The following is a 21,105-nucleotide window of genomic DNA, read 5'->3' as shown; positions in this document are numbered from 1 at the left end:
AAAAAAGCGCCATCGAGAAGCCAAAGAGCCGACAAACAGTTGGCTTGTTTAGCGTGTTTTTTTTTGTATTTCGGTTGGCATTTAATTTCGTTGGGTTACGTGGTTTCAAAGATTTCGTGTGGCCGCCGAAAAGAAAGTCACGACATTATCCATAGCGGGTTCGAAACGAGAAACAAGATTTCCAAGATTCTGCGCCGAAAGTCAAAGTTACAAGTTTACATTTTGGCCCGGTTCAACGTCTTTTAACTTGTTGTGTTTGCGCGTGTGTATGAGTGTGTGTGTGTGTGGCGCGTTTTGTTTACATGTGTGTGTCTGTGTGCTTGTGCCACTTTAGAAAGTGAAAATCGGGTGCAGCTCCAATTCGAATCCCATTTGGCCTCTGGGCGCTGCAGCCGAAAGTGAATCTACTTGTGGATTTCAATTGTATACGACGCCATCTCATCCAGTAGCTGTGGACAGCAGCTATCTGCAGTAGCATTTGCCTTCCCCCGTTCTACCTGTTGATCAATAAAGCCGATCCGATCAGACGATCAGACACACAAAAAAAAGTCTACAACAATGGAGGCCGAAGAAATTACAAAACTAGTTGATGGCGTTTATAGGGTAAGTTTGTTCGTACTACGCTTGCTCTCTTCATTTCTCCCCGTCAATCTGAATGTTTTGTATTTCTGTGCGCTAGTTTTAAGTAGTTTAAGGGGTAATAAAGAAATGTAAATAAGCTTTTTTTATTGCACTGAGTCGAGGGAAAAAAACAATTAGTTTCGACTGACAACAAATAAAAGAAATTTACATATTCAGTTGACTTTTTTTACAGTAAATATCATGTTGAAGCTATTAAATTAGTTTTTTCTTTTCATTCTAAATAACAATATCGAAAAAAGCAAATTGAAATATTAAATTTCTTTATTATTTATCGCTCAACTTGCTATATTACTACATTAATATAACATATTTTAAAAGTTATTAGTTAAGACACCTTTTAGAGTTCGTTCACAATAACAGCGCCCTAATCAACAATTAATAATTTATAGTCTAAATTGTAGACTCTTGATTTGTAAGCGATTAAATGACAATCACACTATTTATTTGATTAATCTCCGACCTAAGAATACAGCCCATAATGCGGTCAAGGTTGTAGATCAACCAATTACATTTATCTTAATCTAAATTTAATCTAAGCAAAAAAAAAAGTAAATAAGTAATTTAATTAGAGGGATTACACAATATGCCCGCTAACTTCAAATCTTTGAGTTGTGTAACGAACCACAACTCACACGAGTTAAGCCACTCGAAACATGGCAGCGAATCGCTTGAAGGCCATTTCTATTAAGCCAAGTCTTTCCACTAATTTCATATTTTCTGAACACTCGCAGCGCTCGTAATGATCCTAACTAGACGAAAACAATTTACGACAATAAATGTGACGTTGAGCTTTCATATTTTAAACTACATTAGCTGCAAGTTTTTGTTAAATCTCTTAGTTTAAGTTTCTAGAGGGCTTCCCTATGTTAAAAAGGTGTATTATGTAGCTTCGTTTTTGAGACAAGTTAGAATTGTTCACTTCAGGAAAAAAGAGAAAACACAATAAGAATATTTTACACCTAATTTCATTTTATAAAACAAACATAATATAATTAGGAATTTATATTTTTAAAGAAAAAGAAATAGGAATAAATAATATAATCTATTAGATTCTATGCAATATTAGAAAGCCATCAATACTTTCAAAAGAAAATTAAAAGTAAAATTTAAATTTTATTTCCTAGTAATATAAATTAATTAAAGAATTGAAATGCCTTATGAACATTTTATGTAAACGACTTTAGGCTTTTATTCTTTAATCGTAATCACTGACCAATTTATTCTTGTCGCTGTTTGCTCAGCGCAAGCGATGACCATAAATAGGTTAGGTGTCAAATCGTTATAGATTAAATGGATGTGTTTATGTATTTTGGATTGGATCACATTTCCCGTTTCGATGGCGGCATTTGGAAGAGATTTTTTGAAAGGGGAATTTCGGTGGCTGAGAAAACCAAATTTGGTCACGACGCGCTGAGACTTTAAAATATATTGCTTGTTGGTTTTTTATTGTCTTAAGCATTTTCTATAGATTTCGTGTAGTTTTTGTTTTAATGGTCATATAATATGAGAAACCGCACAAACAAGTTCAATTGCGTTGCTGCCACAGAGTGTGGCACAGCCATTGCAGGTTGCAACAACGGAGCCCGCAAAACAAAAAACAAAACAACGAAAAAGTCTTGAGAGTTTGGCAAGTCTCTGGGCTGTGGCATCTGCCACGGGAGCGAGGGTGGGTCGGGGAGGGGAGTGTTGCAGCCCGGGCGTTGCACATTTCGCGCATCTATTTCATTATGCAACTTTTAGTTTTCACAACTTGCAGCCAGCTGCTGTTGTTGTTGTTTTTGTTTTTGTTGTTTAGTGTTAGTTTTTTTTTCTTTGCGGTTTTTCAGCTTTGAAAATTGCGGAAATTTTTGTGTGTAGTTGTTGCTGATGCATTTTGGGCTGCTTCCACAGCATTTCATGTTGCACATGGTTGCATTTTCTTGACTCAAGCAACATTTGCATTTCGCTTTCGTGTTTCTTCCTTTTTTGTGTCACAGCAACAGCAACAGCAAAAGCAGCAGAAAAAGAAAAGATTATTTAATTATTGTGACAAATTCGTGAAAAGACTCAGGAAACGAACGTGTTTCGGAGTCTGCAACATATTCACACTAGCCTCTGACTGTGATGACGATGATGACGATGATAATACGTTAGTGGTTATGATGATGATGACCATTATATGAATAGTTGTGCATTAATCAAATCACTTCCTCATTTACGTATGTATTTTCTTTATGATTATATTTAATGCCGAATGATTTATTTACTTAACTCGATCTTATGTCAGAGCCCCTCTCTATCAGCTGTCAGCTTTAACTGGTTTATAGATCTATTATGATGTTTATTCCACGTTGTTATACTTTAAATTAATTAATTGACTTGTGGATTCTTGAATTGCTTTTCTAGTTTTTACCAGCATGTTTTGATATTTTTTGCGTCTTCTCTTTTGGCTTTTGGCCTTTCTAAAATGGTTTTGCGACTGCTTTAACAGTAAACATGGGATATAAGATCGCGGCAAACTGGCAATAACAGTTAAGTCTACTGTTGTGAATGCTTTTTAGATTGTCAAAGTGCGATACATTAGCAATTTCATTATTTGCTAATAAACGCAAACAGCTTCATTTAAAAGTTGGTTTTGTCTGATACAACGATGGAATGTGATTGATAAATGTTGAGAGTAGAGTTATGAAATGAATGTATATACAAGCATATGAAAGCTATTTTAGAAAGGAAGCAGAAATTCTTAAGAAACTGTTGAGCCAAAGATTGAAAGATCTATTATGTTAAGATAATGTGCGAATTAAGCTAGAAAACTAAATTCGAAAGTTAAAAATAGCACATGAAGCATGGGTAAAGCATATCTTCGCAGTTTGACTTTGATTAATCTTTAGTTGAATAATGATTTATCATTTTACAGACTGTAGATTGCTTCAAAACATTTATTTAGATGTCTTATGCTATTAATCCTAATAGATTCCAATATGTTCTAGTGATATTTAGGGCAGTTGTCTGCAATTTGCCCAGGATTCTCAGAGCATGGTCACACTTTGGCATTTAACAGCACATTCCACCGGCAATTCGCATGCTGTCCAGATGGTCACATTGTATTTATGTATGCTATTTATGCTGTGCTTGTCTGCAAGGTGGGCACTGCAAGCGAATGGGAATGGAATGGAATCTGGGGGCTGCCGGTGAAGCCACTCAAGAGCAAGAGCTGTGTAAGTGGGACGTAAAGAAAAAGCAAGAGAAGCAATTGAAATAAATGAGAATTGCAGCCACTTGATGTGGAGACGGAGACTGAGACTGAGACTGCGGCTAATGCCCAGAGTGAGGGAGCTGGGAATGGAACTGCACAACTGTGTGACGGATTTTGAGCCAAAGGCGATGGCATTTCTAAGGCTGCTGCATTAGAGAGGGAGACAGAGAGAGAGAAGGAACGATGGGTTAGAGAGAATCATGTCATATGGGCATAGGCTCAATGGAAGTGGGTCAACGTCCGAGCGGAGGTGTGGCGGGGGAGAAGACAACATTAAAGAAGCCCTACAATGTGCGCAAACTTTTCAAACTGGCGAAGTCACGCAATTTTCAAACATTTTTCATGCATGCTGCACAGTCATTGGTGGGGGAGGAATGGAGAGGAGGCGTGGCGGGGTCTGGTTGCGCCTTGACGCCTCTGTCTAAGTTTTGTCAACATTTATGTTGTTATTGTTATTGCTATTGTTGTTTTACCTGTTGCGTGTTTGTTTTCTTTTTTCCATTTTTTTTTTTTTTGCAAGTTTCATTTTCTAATTGGCATAATTGCGGTTGAGTTTGCTGTTGTTGTTAGATTGCATTCTCGCATGCCTCGAGTTAGGTGTGGCTCTCGTCGAGTAATGGCCAGGCCCACACACACGCACACATATACATGCAGACGCCACCTGCTACCCGCTGCAAGCGTGGAGGAGAAAAACAGTTAACAAAAATTTTGTTGGCCACATGGCGACCTTTTTATTGGTGTGTGTGTGTGTGTGTTATTTTTCCTCGTAGTTTTCGTTTTAGTTTTTAATTAAAAAAATTGCATATGCTGAGCTCACTTGGCGATTTATGTTAAGCGGCGATTAGTGGCGACTGCCTCAATTTATTTTGGCTTAAACGTTACGTTGAGCCGCCTCACAACAAAAGTAAAAAAAATAAAAGAGATTGCACAGCTGTGATAAATGTTGCGTCAGACAGACGGCAACAAAAAACTGGGGTAGGTTAGGGTTTGTTTTCTTGTGTGTAAATGGGAAAATGTGCTACAAATTAGATTAACTAATTAACCAAGTAGCCAACTAGAGTAGTTGTATTAAATATAATCACTTGTCATCAGCAACAGTGAAAGGTTTGAGAGAGAAAAGTTGTATTTGTAGAAATGTATTAAGCTTGCAAATACTTCGAAGCAAATGAAGTAAACTGTTTTTAAGCTTTGTAGAAATAATGATGAAATAATGGTATGATAATAATCTTACAAATTAACGCGTTGAATCAAGAATAAAATCTTGAGCTAAGAGCAATTAACAATGACAGAAATTAGTTTCTCATTTTAAAGGATGGAAGGTAATTCCAACATTTTAAGAGACAAGAACAGAAATTAAAGTCCAAAAGTTCTTAAATAAAGAAGTGCATTCTTCTTTATAATCTAGAATGAACATTCTTGACGTTCAAATTTAATCGTAAAAAAAGATGTTCTTAATACTAAAAGGCAAATATAGCATAAAAATCTTGATTTAAGATTTTTTGAACTTTAAAATTTCTACATTTTTTTTCAAGATCGTACAAATCTGAACTCAAGATTTACAATCTACTTTTCAATCCTGATTTTTTTTATTCTGTGTGGTTGCTAAACTTATTGAAAAAATAATTATATAATAATATAAATCTCACAAATACTTAGAATCAAATATAGTGCAAAGTTGTTGAATAAATAGAAACAAACTGTTATTTATTGTAACATACAGTGGTAAATATTTTCATTTGACAAGGTTGTAATATAATTCAACTACCTTGAACTGAGCCCACCTCCAAGGTGATATTTTGAAGCCAACCCACTGGGCTAACCGATCACAGCCAATTACCATAAACCACAAATAGTGTTCACTACAAAATAGTGCTTGTAACATTGATAGCCTAATGAATTCCGTGCGCCCGACTTGAAGGTGGGCATAAAATGTATCTCAGAGATACAAATAAACAGTTGCTCAGAGTTAAACCGTATGTCAGGGTTGGTGCACTTGTCATGCACTCGCACTTACACTCACTCTAGCACTCACACTCACTCTAGCACTCGCACACATTCAAACTAATTAAACAATCACAGTCGAATGTAAATTAAGCGTTTTAATGGCAACTCGTAGTCTCGTATATCTCGGGCCCAACCTAGCGATAAGACCGCTCTTAAAATAAATCATTAAAGCAAACACTCAGCTGAACTCAACGAATCGCTCGATGGGGCATCGCATAGCACAACTTGTGACCTTGACAAAGTGTGTTTGTTTTGATTTTTTTTTATTTATTTTTCGTCTTTCCATTGAGTGAATTGTGAGTGCATTCATTCCCACGCTTCGATGCCGCATTTGCAGCCAATAAAATTGTTAGGCAAATAAAAATTAAAGCAAGAACAAACAAGTTTTGCCGAATAGTCAACACGATTTTGAATATAATAGGCTTAAGTAACTGATATATGTATGATATAGTCAAACGACTTTCTTAGTTTCTTTTATTATATTTGAAAAACTTAGATAAAAAAAGGTTAAATATAATGAAGAAAGACTAGCAGAAACTTCGAGTTATAGCTAAAGTTAAATTATATATCTTTAAGTTAAATTATATATCTAAAGTTGAAAGTTTAAGTATAGAAGTAAATTAAAGAGATTTTTAAATGTAAGTTTTAATTGCAAAATATACAGATACAACTTATTTTGTAAATTTCTATTAATCAAACGACTTCTTTACATTCACTTTGCGGCAAATAAGATTTAAAAAAATATAAGATTTTTATTACAAATAAATTTGCTTTTAGGAAAAAACAAATAATTGAATTTGGACTTCAATCAAATTAGTTATTATATAGTCTTTTAGTTACTTTAGCAAATTATGTTATATGAATTCTGTTTCAAAATTTTGATGGTTTAGACTTAGCACGCGATAAATTATTTTTGTATATGACAAAGTTGCACATTTTTATGTATTATTTTTATATTGTTTTTCTCTTAAAAGTTTACTACACCATAACAAAAATAATTATATATATCGCACAAAATATATTGCAAAACAAAATCGTCTTAAAGTTTGTCAACACAAGTCAAGAATTATCCATTGTACTTAAAAGTTGTAGTACACAGCAACTGAAATTGTTATTTTTTTTGACATAAATCTTTGTTTGTTATTGCTGCTAAATTTTTGACAGTTTGTTGCTAATTGTTGTTTGTTTTGGGGCCCAAATGAGCGAGTACCCATGCTGATTGTATTCAAAGTTATGAGTGCTGCGCTTTTGTGTGTCAAGTGCGGAAATGACTTAAAGCCAAAACTATTTGTTCAATAATCAAGCGCATTGTAATTAATTATGCTCAAACAGGTCCAAGAAAAACTCTTGGCCTAGGAATGGACCAAGACAAGACAATCAAATGCTTTGTGAGTCATTTACACCATTCAAATGCGTTGTCGGCATTGTCTCTTTATGAACCACAAGACCACGCCCAGGATCCACTAAAAATATGTGTGTGTGTTTGTCCATTTAGTTTATGTATTTATTGTTGTTGTTTTGGGTAACATGTCTAAGAGCACTTAGCCCAGGTTGATGTCATAGACATCGTCATCGCCTTCTCACATATCGCATTGTATTCAAATGCATTTCGTGAATCTCATGAATAACAATGTTTTGTCCTATGAGTATGAGTTGTTAAGTACTCGTACTCAATCCATTAACATTTAACTGCTTAACAGCTTATTAATTACATTTTCATCTTATTTTACATTTTTTAAGGCCTCTGTCAATTGATCTCATGATTCATGCAAAGATTAATCGCTTAGGAAGCGGCTAGCAAAAAGCTTTCAGTTATTGAGTAATGAATTAATAAATACTTTGAGTGTGTTGTCTGTAGACAAACCATTATTTAATTCATTATAATAATACCTCAATAATTGAATAGTATTTTTCTTCATCATCATTTTATATGCTACTTAGCTTTTCATTAATTGCTAGATAAATTCTTTTAATAAACATATATGATAATTATAGAATGTTTTAATACTGCTTCCTGTATGTGAAATCTTTGCACATTATTTACACGCATGAACATTCATAAATTAACATTTTATTGTGTTTTTTAATCTTTGAAATTATTTAAGCATTTTAATAATAAATAAAGAAACTATAAATACTGCAAAAGTGAACTTAGTATTGAAAGTATGATAATCTTTATTTTAAATTTAAGTTGCGCAATAAAATCTTTCAATAATTGAATAAGATATACTTAAGATCATAAAATTATTCATTAATTGAATAGGACATTCTTATCTACACAATTTTCGTACTAAAATTTATATAAGCTCTTAAGTTATTTCCCCAAAAATAACTCTCTGGACACTCTTGACTAATGATTAGCCGTCAAATTAAAATTGTATTATTATATTCAATTATTAAATTCTGATGAGAAGATTTTAAAATTTCTGCTTAATTTTAAATTATTAGACTAAAGGTAGATGGACTTCCAAGGCTATTCCAATGTTTCGTAACTCTAATTGGCTTGCTTCAATCCATTGTAATTAATGCGAAATAGTATAGATAATATTAGGTTTAGGTTTTGGTAAGATGGGCGGAGCACAGACAAGTGGAGGTCCGTAGCTGTACGGGTATAAGTTGGATTCGTCTTAGAAGCAGCACAGTATGGATGTATTTGGACAAAAGCCAATAACATCATGGGTAAAACGTCACGAAGATCTTTTAGACACAGCGATTCAAACTATAATATTTCAGCCGAAGTTAGAATAATGCTGAACATACACAGCGGAAATGCTCCAGTATTGCCTTAACTCCGGACTCGTTACATTTCCTGCACTGATCTCTGTTCGTGATGCCCAGCTTTACCGCATGAGCAGCCGTCAAACAGCGTTAGAGCGTATACTCCTTGCTAGTTCTGCAGCCTTACCAATGGAAATAGATAATATTAAGTTCTGAATTATTAATTTATATATTTCTGACAAATCAAAGATTAATTATTATTGATAATTGATTTAAATAACATTAAATTTGTAATTTTTGTTATATATGTTTGTACAAATCAAAGCTTTATTATTATTTATTATTGATGTTACCATTAAAAATCATCTGGCTTTCTATGCTTGATTAGTAAAATGCTAAGTTATTTTTCAAGTAATATTTCTATGAGTTGATGGTAATCTGTCGACTTATGGGGATTATCAAACACACTTGCACTCTCTCTTTCTTTATGAGATTATCAGTCGGGGGCTCGTTAGGTGACCGTCTGCAGTAATCTGCATAGGAGCAAGTCCAACTATTCCATTCACCAACTGTTGCTGAGGCCCCGAGGAAATGTTCAGATGCAGTTAGCATTACGATCTGTTGTAAGCCAACTCTCTGTAGATCTCTAATGGCCGTCTTACGCGGAACTAATGATGTCGACGTTGATGTCGATGTCGATGCTGATGTTGATGTCGATGTCGACCACAACAATATGCTTTGGCTTTAGCTTTGACTTATACAACAAAACTTTTACAACCTGCAGCAGAAATCGTGGAAAAGGCATTACGACAGACGGACGGCATTATAATGAAATTGAGAAAAGCAAAAAGTTGAAAAACAAATTAATATTGTCGAGCTAAATGCTCTGACGTTCCAGTCAGCTCATAAATAATGACTAATTGTCATATAAGAAAGAGTAATTATATAAATTATTGTAATAATAATGCAATTCTTGTATTATTCAATTGCAGAACATACTCGATAGATTCAATCCAGGTGCGAGACAGCTAATTGCGGCGGGCAAAAGTTACCTAAAAGCATTGCATGGTAAGCATCATATACTCACTCGTATGCTATATATAGTATTTTACTATACTATGCTTAACTGCGCATACAGTTAACTAATTTGTAATGCATTTCATGCAACAGGTGCCGCAACTGCCTCGCGTCTATTCAATGAAGCATTGGCCAAGATTGCGATGAACGCGCAACAAAGCGGAACGGGCGATATTGGTAAGACACCAGCAAAGGAGCGAAAGAGAGTGAAATAGAGTTCACGAGATCAAACATTGGATTCTATATCTTTGCAGGTTCAGCTTTAATGAGCGTTGTGAATGTGAACAAGGAGATTCAGGATCAACAGATGAATATTGTAAGTAAAAGTTAAAGCTACATATTTAAAATTACAACTATTCAACATTTTTTTAAAATTATTTCTAAAAAGTAAAAACAAGTTTCAATTATTACATTACATTATTACATTTAAATAGATATAAAAAATGTAAAGTGTTTTTTCAGTATATATTTATAAGCCAACAGTTCTGAACGTAATTTTTAAATTGAAGATAGAAAGAATTTAAATGCCCATTATTTTGTAATTAATACTATAAATGATAACTTTGTTCTGTTGTTACATTTAAATTACATTTACATTTACATTAAAATGCTTTTCTAAATAAAATATTTATATACAACGAAACATTGCCAACAAATTTTGCGACATTATTTTCTAATTATTTTGTTGCTCTTCTTTCTTTGTCAACAGCTGAAAGCCTTCTATGTGGATCTGTTGGTGCCATTGGAGACAAACTTGGAGAAGGACACAAAAGTGGTGCAGCATGAGCAGAAAAAGTTCATGCAGCAGCACAAAGTGCGCATGGAAAGCTACCAGAAGGCGGTCTCCACAATGAAGAAGCAGCGCAAGAAAAAGGCCACGCCCGAAAATACTGAAAAGGAGCTGAGAGTAAGTTCTCGCACTCAATTAAGATGTCGAAATATAAATCATATTGTATGATCATTGCAGAGTTTGCAAGTGCTAGAGGATCAGAAGAAAAAGCTCGATGTGTTCTGTGATCAAAGCTACAAGAACGTAAGTTCGTTGCCTAAGTCTTTCGTTTGAAGTTCTCAGAATTCAGAATAAGAGATTAAAATTCAACAAATTTCCGGTATTTCCCGCGTTCTGCACAGGCCATGACACAGGAGCGACGTCGTTACGGATTCGTGCTGGAGCGCCAATGTTCGATAGCCAAGCACTGGATGGCCTACCATACCACCGGCAAAACAGTAATTGATAATAATTTCGAAAATTGGCAAGAAATTGCCGCTTCTCGTGAGATTATACCGCCGGCCGCATACGAAAGCGGCTACAGCAGCAGCAACAGCAACACACGTCGTCTGGTGAGTTATGCTTGCTCCTCCAACTCCTCCTCCTCCCCCACCTCCCCAAAAAATGAATCCAACTCTAACAACTCTCTTAACTACACGCGAAGATCAGACAAGAATAAGAATAAAAAACTAAGTTTAAAAGTTCCTGAAACTCGACTAAAATCGATTTTGAATGAGAGCTGCAAAAGCAAGAGCAATAATTGTGGGAAACGCGAAAAAATCGGCAGCTTATGGGGAATATGAACTTGTATTCAAGATATGGATACTTTTTATACCAGCGACTCATGGGGAAACAGAGTTGGTTGAGAGTCTGAAGTATTCAATCTAGTAGTAGTAGTTGTAGGTGTATTAAGAGATATACCAAATATAGCTTTTGGTATATTTTAGTAATTTTCAGTATACTAATTAATATATTTTAAATTTGTGCCAAATGAAAAGTTTATGTATGTATATGTATACTCTAACCCCATAAAAAAATATATATTTTTAATCAGATACTACAGTCTGACTGTTCATATGAACACCTAAATCTCTGAAAATATATAAAAGATACAGATTCCTGCAAATTTTGTTGCGGTTGGATAAACATCATATAAGTTTGTTGTTTGAGAATCTGGTGTATTTTCTGCATTTTAAATCTTATAGCATCTCGAAAGTATATTAATTTTTATATTTTAAGGGAAGTACAGCACTGTTTTCTTTTCATTAAAAATGGATAATGGGTACCTCAAAGTCGAGCACGCTTGACTGAAGTTGACTTGTTATCATTTGAAGTCTTAAAAGCATTTACTAAGCTTTTCTTGATAGTACTTCACATATCTCAAATTCTTGCTAATCTTTAAAACTCTCTCAACTTTCTAGGAGCGCATCAAGGACGCTGATGACGAGCAGCTGCAGCAAAGTGGACATGGCCATGGCGCCCAGTTGAAGAAATCGCGCAGCATCGACGCACCCTACGGCGACATGCGCACACTCCACGAACGCGAGAGCCTGGTGGGCACAGCTGGCTCCGGATCTACGCACTATGCACAGAACTCGCTGCCACGTGCCAAGTCCGACTTTAACTTGGCGCTCGTTGGCGCCACACCACTAACAAGTAAGTTTTCCTTTCACCCACTCGAAGAATTAAAGCTTAAATATATATTTTTCTACTAGGCAATAAACACAAGATCATTGAGGAGCAGCTGCCACATGGCGAGCTGGAGCGCGGAGATCAGCGACCACTGGCCAAGGCACTTTATGCCTATATGCCATCGGGAGAGAATCAGTTATCGTTTGAAGAGGGAGATCGCATAGCGCTGGTGGGCGCCAAGGCCAAGGGCTGGCAGTTTGGTGAGAACTTGCGTACGCAGCACTTTGGCTGGTTCCCGGTCGCTTACACCAATGCCGAGAGTGTGGAGCTGGCGCCATCTGGCGGTCGTCGTTACGAGAACATGCACATGAGCTATGAACGCAATGGCAACGGAAATGGCGCTGGCGGCTTGCGCAGCTATCACGAACAGCAGCAGCAACAGTACGAGGCACAGCTGGAGTTGATGGACAGCGATGCCACCTATCGACGTCGTCGCAATCACAGTGCTGAGGAATCGTCGCCGACTCGCATGTTCGGCGACACCATCAAGCAGCAGAAGAAATATCGCTCCGGCTCGGCGGCCAATCCACGTCCCGGTCCGCCACCCACACTGCCCGCACCCGTGCCCAATGGCAAGGGCCAGAACCAAAGCCAGAGTGCCCGCATGCTGAACAGCTCGCAGAGCTTCTGTGCCACCAACGGTGTGCCCGCTGCCGTCGAGCGGCGCAAGCAGAAGCTGCTCAATGGCGCACAGGTGAGATAAGATTATCTCTCTTTCTACTCACTGACTGACTCGACTTATCATCTTCCAGAGCTCCATGACCACACAGTCGTCCGGCAAGTCGGCGGCGGCGGCCAAGACATCGCTGCACAGCAGCAACGATAGCGGATTCGCCAACGAGCCACCGCCACAGCCGGAGGTTGATTACTCCGACGAGGAGCCAGCCACACAACGTGTGCCCATACGGTATGTAAGCCAGAAATTCATTTCAATTGCTGTCGTTGTTGTTGTAGTAGTTTTTGTAGAGCAACAAATGTTTCGTTTATCAAATTACTTGGCCTAAGTAGTTGTAGAAATTAAATAAACTTAATTAGTCTGAAGAGCTTAGAACGCTAGCTAGGTTTACCATTAAATCCATAGCTATCTTATATTTTTTATTATGTAGTACCAAGTTAGTTTTCTTAAAAAGCAAATTAAAGTTATATGATGAAGAATAGGTGCTGATGCATTCTGCCGGTTTATACAATATTTACCATGTTGAGCGCAATATTCATTCATATTTAAAGTTGCCCTTAAATATTGAAACTTTGAAAGAACTTCGGCCTTTGCCATTGATGAAGAACTTCTGTGAGAACTTCTATTATATTATAAATATATATTACATAATAAATTAATATCAACTACAATGCAATTACGCCAACAAATGCTTTCTTTATTGCTCGACTAATTAATATCCTTTAAAATTTTAAAGAATACTCTGATTTTCACAAACTCTTAACAACAACAACAGCAGCAAATTGATAGCTATAGCTAAGACAATTTTAGCAATATGCACCTCGTTCTCGCATCGTTTTAAATTGTCACTAATTCGCGACCGTCATAAGCCAAATCCATCATAATCGAATCGAAATCGCAATCGCCCTGCTTGAACCTATTTTGAATTGATCAACTGTTTGATTTATTTGCATTTTGCGTTTCTTTTTATTGTTCTTATGATTTCATGTTTACCATCATTATATATATATATATATTTGCCTATATATATACGCTCTTTGTTGCCCTCCATCATCGTTGCATACTTTGTGCTAACCACCGCTCACCGCACCACAAAACCAACCACCCCAAAACACCAACCAAACAATCCACCCACCAAATTATCAAATAAAACCTTAAGACGTCGTGCTGATACGAACACACATACTGTGCCACGTGATGTGGCATCCTGGACGCTGAGTCGCAATTTCCGGAACAGCGTCGACAGCCAGATCGACGACAAGAGTCTGCATCGCCTGAGCCGTCAGAGCGGCGGCATGGGCGGCAAAATGCGCTACGATTTGATTGCCTCTGATGATGAGATACTGCAGGCCTCCAGTGCGGGATTGAAGCGCACGAAATCGTTTTGGAAATTTGGCGGCGGACGCAGCGAGGATATTCTAGCGGGCATGTCGTTGTGGCAGCATCGTGATCTGGTCGCCGCACCCAATCTCGAGGAGATGCGTGATGAGCCACGCTCGGATGAGGATCGCGATCGTCACAGCAACGGCAACGGCAATGGAAATGGCAATGGCACTTTGACTAAATCAAACAACTCCAGTTCGTCGCAGGAGAAACAGGGACGCGAACGCAAGGACAGCATTACGAGCACCGAGATCTATGGTGATGACGATGAGAATATCTATGGCATTAGTCCAGCAATGCCACCACAGCAGCAGCAGCACCAGCAACAGCCGCAACAGCAAAGGAGCAGCGGTTACACGCCCAAGTCGCGCATGAAGATCATGAAGACCATTGAGATTGACATTGAAGAGCCTTCGGAGAGCGAGCGTCTGAGCACGCTGCGTCGCAGTCAGCACCAGCAACAGCAGTCGGAGTATGTGCATCGCAAGCTGGACAAGCAGGGCTCGGGCTCAGCATCGATGGCATCATCGACGCCACATCACAAATCGCAAACGCTCAGCAGATCGAAGCCATCGCAGCAACAGCAGCAACAACAACAGTTTCCACACTCCACAGACGAAGGCGAGAGCGATGAACATGGCACCTTGAAGCTGAGCGATGTGAACAACTTCTTTGATGACATGCAGCACGATGGCAACGGCAATCCGGGCAATCCGAATGGTGGCAATCATGGCCTGGTGATGAAGACGCTCAAGCGCAAGGATATACTCAAGCAGTATTACACCAGCGAGGATGAGTCCGAGGCGGAACTGAAGTCAACCAGCTCTGATCCCTACGATTGCATTGTGATCAACGATCATCTGGTGCGCAAGGATGACAAATTGAGACGCCAGCATCATCAACAGCAACAGCAGCAGCAAATGGAATTCCATACGTTTCGCTCGTCCACATCGACGACAGCAACGAATACGCTGAAAAAGTCAAATGCCAAGGAGCAGGAGAATACGCTGACTCGCAATGCGACGGGCAATTCTGGAGCACCCACAGCGACCATCCTGCCACGCACGCGACTCCTTAAATCGTCAACGAGCAGCAATAACAACGGCAACAGCAGCAATCACAACAACATCAGCAACAGCAGCGCCACGCTAGAGCGCAATCTGAAGGCGCATGTGGGCAACAAAAGCTATGGTCCGTGGTATGATTTCTGGGATCAGGAGCAGCATGGCATGGCGGGGCAGAAGAATGCCAGTGCCAAGCTGAAGTGAGCCAAAGGCTTGGCGACAGAGCATAGGGAACAGCGACAGGGAAGTGGGTTGTGAGCAATGTGGTTTCGCCGTTTTCTTACCGGAGAAGAAAATGCGCCGAGCGTGGCGGCGATTAAGCAGAGAAAAAACAGAGAGAGAGAGAGAGAGAGAGAGATAAGGAGAGGGAAAACAGGTGGAGAGTGTGTAGCATACAAAGCTAATTCAACAATTTACACATTTACAGTATATATCGGTGTAATGCAGCAAATATTTTTAGACCGAGATTTTTATATTCAAACTTGAAAATAAAATACAAATAATTCAGTGTCAGAAAAGGGATATTTCACCACAGCATAGCTGATATGGAAAAAGTCTCACTATTTAAATTTTTTATTACCTTTCAGAAATATCATGAATACTTAACAATATCATAGAACCGATATGCATTGTAAATATATTTTAAATCAAAGTTTGTTAAGTCGAAATTACTTAGTGTTTAGTCTGCTAAAGTGTGCCAAATTTGGAATAGATTCATTTTTCAAACAACCATTGATTCTTTTCTATAGTTTTTTGCATTACTCGTATTTAAAGTTATTTTTTATCATAGGAAACTGCAATCTTTTGCTCACTTTTTGAAAATATGCCGAGTAGCTTCCATTTTTGGTGCCTTGCCCAACGCACAGTTCTAGTTTAAGCACAAAACATACCATATAAAACTTATATACATATCTATTCTTTACATTATGTTATGTTGTTTTTTTTTGCTTTAGTCCTAAGACACTCACGAACACACAACTGCACACACACACTCACACATATGCGTACATACGAGAAATGGGAATATTACGTATACGTTTTGTACTTATTTGCAGCCCGCGCGGTATTTATCGCATTTATTCCATAGGCTATTGAAAAACGTAATTCCCTCGTAGGACTTCCAAAACAACAACAAAAAAAAAACACAAAAATCGTATGTAAATTGCTGAACAATATCCCCTTTGTAAGCGCTCTTTTTCAGTAGTACCCTCCAGGTTATACTAAGTAAATTTTTTCTCGACTTCAACTCGACAAGTCCAATATTATATTGCAGCGCCTCACAATTTGCCACAATCAAGTTGCGACACACAAAGACCAACGATCGCTCAGCTCCCATGATCTATCGGAGTGTCAACAAGTAGCAACGACAGCGCAAGGTGGACTTTCTCTTATGATCGATCCATCCTAAAACAAAAGCGGACACATTTCCCAAAAAAAAAATAAAAATAAATAAAACAGAATAAGAAAAACGAATAAATATCAATGATAACAATATCTACATTTTATATAAATCTTAACTATAATTTTACTTATCTTAGCGTTTAGCATTAGAGCTAGAGCTAAAGTTGCTGCTCGTTTATGCCTGATTAAATGGAACTGGCAATGGATTCACAATATTCGAAGGACTTCTAGTCTTGCTTGACCAGTTCCAATTGGATTCTTGGTAGTCATTAAGTTGTATTGTTTGTTAAAAATTATAATATATATATATATTAATACTCTATGTATGTTAATGATCGAACAATGTAAATTCAATTATTATGCTGAATAAAGCGAGAATTAAAGAAAAATAAAACTCTTTACTCAACAAAATGTATTTATTATAGAATGGTATTAAAAATGTTTTTTTCGTTTATTAAATTAAATGAATGCGTTGCTTGTGTCTACTTATCTAGCTGGTTATTTGTTCAGATATTCTTTATAAATTTTATTTATTGCGGATAGCACTCTAAACTTGATACAGCTTTCCCAGATGCTGACATTTACAAAATGTTTTGTTCGCAAAGAAACGAGTAAATATTAAATAGCTATTTTTATAAAGTCTAAAAAAATTTGAAAGAGATTTTAAAAAAAATGTTAACACACTTTATTCAACAAACTTATATTTTAAATATTCACAGCATTGGCGAAATGTCAAACATATTGTGTTTACCAGAAAACTCTCAAGTACTCTCTCGTGTCCTGCAAAGAGAATTGTTAGTGTATAAAAAATATTTTAGAATGTAAATTACTTACTGCATCAAGTTGTACTGGGTTTTTCCCGAACATTAGTCTCAGTGGGCTTTGATCCTTTGAATTTCGCAGCTTTTGCAGCACTTTCAATGCCTTTGGAATAATACTGCGGCTTAAATTGGGCGAATCAATTTGTATAACAAGTAGCGTTGGACAATGTTCAATAATTGTCAAGACTAGATTGTCAATATTTTCGGTATGAGCTACTCTAATAAAAAGATATGTAATCACTTTAAGATGCTTTAACAATTCGAGGCAGCGAAGCTCGCTAAAATGGCAGTCCAATCTTTGTAATCCCTCAATGCGTATAATTTCTGCAGTCTCATCGTATCCCAGGCCAGGCACATGAATCGTCAGTGATGATAGTTGGTGTAATAGCTTTGAGGATAGAGCAGTAACTAAAGGCATTAAGTCCGGGCAATCATCACCATAATGCCCAAAGATCTGTAGCACACGTAGATTTGGCAACTCAGCGAGTGGAGAATATTCTTCAGCCTTTTGCGTCATCCGAAAACTAAGTTCCTTGATGCGTTTTGAGTGCTGGGCGAGATCGGCAAGTGTTTCTTTAATGGGGGCGTTGTTTAATACCAAAAGGCGTATTTTGGTATGGGAATAGATAGGTTCAATCATTGGATTTCTACTCATTTTGGATTCTTTCAGGAAATCCTCATAATCATCAAACTGATACAAAATATCCACAACTTCATCTGTAAGCAAAAAATTCAATTTAGCCTATTTATATATGTATTAGTCTTAAATCATTTAACTGTCTTGATAGGTTGCAATGCACTTTATGTTCGGCAGGTGCTCAAGGGTGCGAATTATAGTCTCGAGTACTTCATAAGGCTCGTCGTCTTTTAACCACAGTATAAGACGCTCCAGAGTATGCATTCTCTTCAGCATATTCAGAAATTTTGCCATGTATATTTTATTCCATTCGAATTTTCTATTTAGATTCACAATTAAATTCTTCACATAATCTGCTGTATGGTGCAGTAAAATCAACTCTTGTTTGAAGCCCTTGTCTGATGTACTTCCCAGTTCCATTCGCTTGTAAATCCAACATTTGTAATCCTCCCAAATGCGATGGAATCGTTGACAAACTTTGGCAAAGTTCATATGATCCTCTATGGGCAAATGATGTAATAAACAACTAAGGGAATCATCATCCAAATCTAGTAAATTCATACTGAGTTTTTCATTTGTTATATTTATTATTTATAATTATATTTATCCACAGCCAATAAACGACAATTCACGCCAAGCAAATATAAACAAAAAACAGCTGATTGTGAGCTGTCTTGCGTTTTATATAAATACCGAAAAAAAATAAACGCTTTTTCATTTTGGTATTTTCGTTAGGTGCACTTAAGTTGCAATTTTTAATTTGTTTCTGAAATATGACCATTCGAACGTATTTAAAGCAGATACCAATAGGGAAGACTCAAATTATATAAATATATAGATAACAGGATGCCTATTTTACTTGTTGCCAATTTTATCAACTATTTAGTTTTTATATTTTTTATAAATTGAGTGTAATACTGCCGTTACTTCAAATTTGATTTCCGGCAATGCTTCCGGAGGTATGTCTTTGATTATGCTATCCCAAAATGCGTACATTTCAGGATGTTGCAGGGACGATTGCTGATTTGGACGCTGTGTGAACAAAGTATTTTGATGCTCTATAAGATTTGCCACCATCGTTGCCAGTCTGTCTGTTGTTTTCCGATGTCGCTTCTACAAAAGACCTATTCATAAATATTTGCAATATTTTTAATGTTTGATTAACTTACGTAGGTATTAATATTCGATTTTTGTTCTTCTTCATCGGACGTTAAAACTGGTAGATGAGATGAGGAATGTGCATTGTCTAGACTGGCTGTATGTCGATCCTCCATTTTCTGAGTACTCTCTGTTCTCTGTAATTTTAATGAATATTAAACAAATTGAAGAGAATTTAAATTGTGCCTTTACTTTTAAAGTTTCGCTGTATTTTTCTTCCTCTACATCAATGGCAAGCTCTGGCACTTGAAATGACGACTGGGTTCCAGTATCACCTGACCAGGATTCATCTTGTGACTCAAAATTGCTATTATTGAAGTATTCATCATCCGCAGCGTCTGGTTTAGTAGCACTTTCCTGAAATTGGGAAGTTTATTCATATATTAGCAATAATCTGTTATGATACCGTCTTCGCTTAGTTGCATCTAGTATAGTAACAATGGGATTCAATTAATCTATTTACCCAATTAGGAGGAACTGCTAGAGGGTCACAAATTGATAAATTTGCTGTAAGTGAGGAATCATTTGAGCTATGACTTTTTCTGCATTTAATGTTGTGACGCTTTCGCCAGCGCCAAAGCCAGTTGACACTGGGTTCGTAGTCATCGTTGAACTTAACACAAAATTCTTTGGCCTTTGCTAAAAGTGTACGCTGATCAAGGTTGTTTGAATCCTGTTCTTTGAACCATTTATAAAGCTCTTCCTCTACCAAGTCATGGACACCTTTTCGTTGCCGTTTTCGCTTTAATTCAGATACTTCTGAATATTTTTGAATTTCAGTTTGTCTCTTCATAATCCGGTAAATTGTTGATTTGTCACAGCCATATTTTGCACACAGAATATTTTTATTGACTTTGTTATTTACAGCTGTAATAATTTGCAGCTTTTCTTGAATTGTTAAACCATTGACGTGCTGAGCTCTACTCATCTTTCACTATTTTAAGAAAAGATCAAAAGCTACGCAGCAGCAGATAAACAAATTACACGATTGCTGCAACTAACTATTGAGGCAGCTAAGAAAATTTTCTTAATAGCCATTAAAAACATCGATACCTTCGTACATCGATATTAAAAAAAGAACGATAACATCAATTGTAGCAGAATGGTGTTGCATCACTATCTCTATCGATTATTAATTTGATGCATATGCTCGTCTCTTTCGCACTAATGTTGAGATTCAGTACAATGAAATTAATGATGATAATGTTGAAATTAATGTAGTCATAATGCAAATGACTTATTTTTTTTGTGGTTTATATAGGGCGTGCAAAAACTAGCAAATACTTACTCTTCTGATTCTCTTGCTTGGCGCGATTTGTGGCGATAATGTCTTCGCTAGAAAATCCATTTTGGACTTATTTTTCCAATCAACTTCAAATGTTTCAGGTGCAAATTCACATTGTTTAGCTTTCATGACTTTTTGACTTTCAAACGTATAATAGGATTTGAGATTGTTCCATTTTCGAGAAATGTCACCTGTTGATGGAACCAAATAAACAAAATACAGTAAAAAATGCAAACACTAATGATGCATTAATTAATTGCATGTCCAAACCTTGACTCAGCTGTACGGTTGGGTGGAATTTGGCGTTGATTTCCTTCGTTAGCTTCATCCAAAAATCACTTTTCATACTTTTCAATTTATATAGCGGACTTGCGTGATTCCACATAAACTCGGCAGCCTGAACATTTTCAATAATGTAATCAGTAATTTGATTTGTAAACACTGCTTTGGCCATTGTTTTTTGCTTGTTTACTACTTTCCCGGCCGACCTACAAAAGGTGTGACCACACTTTTCAATTGCTTCGCTTATGAAGAAGAAAATAC

The 21,105-nt window shown here is 36.9% G+C and overlaps 2 protein-coding genes across 6 annotated transcripts; one reads left to right on the top strand and one right to left on the bottom strand.

Moving 5' to 3' along the window:
- LOC117572564 (brain-specific angiogenesis inhibitor 1-associated protein 2) lies at nt 1–16,754 on the top strand. 3 transcript variants are annotated; one of them, XM_052005965.1, is made up of 11 exons: nt 1–603; nt 9,592–9,667; nt 9,770–9,853; nt 9,931–9,992; nt 10,386–10,583; nt 10,644–10,709; nt 10,808–11,017; nt 11,867–12,101; nt 12,161–12,831; nt 12,890–13,044; nt 16,534–16,754. In XM_052005965.1, the coding sequence occupies exons 1-11, from the start codon at nt 559–561 to the stop codon at nt 16,619–16,621; spliced, it is 1,890 nt and encodes a 629-aa protein (XP_051861925.1). In that variant the 5' UTR covers nt 1–558; the 3' UTR covers nt 16,622–16,754. The 3 variants fall into 3 exon arrangements, with proteins under 3 accessions (XP_051861925.1, XP_034111334.1, XP_034111333.1); XM_034255443.2 differs by having other exon boundaries at nt 16,316–16,627; XM_034255442.2 differs by having other exon boundaries at nt 13,973–16,627.
- Nucleotides 16,755–17,322: 568 nt separating this feature from the next.
- Nucleotides 17,323–21,065, bottom strand: LOC117571656 (uncharacterized). 3 transcript variants are annotated; one of them, XM_052004861.1, is made up of 8 exons: nt 20,833–21,065; nt 20,566–20,753; nt 19,741–20,441; nt 19,470–19,634; nt 19,289–19,414; nt 18,260–19,232; nt 17,496–18,199; nt 17,323–17,441 (listed from the first exon to the last, which is right to left on the bottom strand). In XM_052004861.1, exons 3-6 carry the CDS (start codon nt 20,203–20,205, stop codon nt 19,002–19,004), a joined length of 987 nt encoding a protein of 328 aa, XP_051860821.1. In that variant the 5' UTR covers nt 20,206–20,441; nt 20,566–20,753; nt 20,833–21,065; the 3' UTR covers nt 17,323–17,441; nt 17,496–18,199; nt 18,260–19,001. The 3 variants fall into 3 exon arrangements, with proteins under 3 accessions (XP_051860821.1, XP_034109783.2, XP_051860820.1); XM_034253892.2 differs by lacking the exon at nt 19,741–20,441 and having other exon boundaries at nt 20,833–21,064; XM_052004860.1 differs by lacking the exons at nt 19,289–19,414; nt 19,470–19,634; nt 19,741–20,441; nt 20,566–20,753; nt 20,833–21,065 and having other exon boundaries at nt 18,260–18,796.
- Nucleotides 21,066–21,105: the final 40 nt, after the last annotated feature.

The sequence above is a fragment of the Drosophila albomicans genome, chromosome 3 (assembly GCF_009650485.2).
Source record: "Drosophila albomicans strain 15112-1751.03 chromosome 3, ASM965048v2, whole genome shotgun sequence".
Taxonomy (NCBI): domain Eukaryota; kingdom Metazoa; phylum Arthropoda; class Insecta; order Diptera; family Drosophilidae; genus Drosophila; species Drosophila albomicans.
Note: the sequence above shows the minus strand (reverse complement) of the source record. Positions and strands in the feature narration are given on the sequence as shown.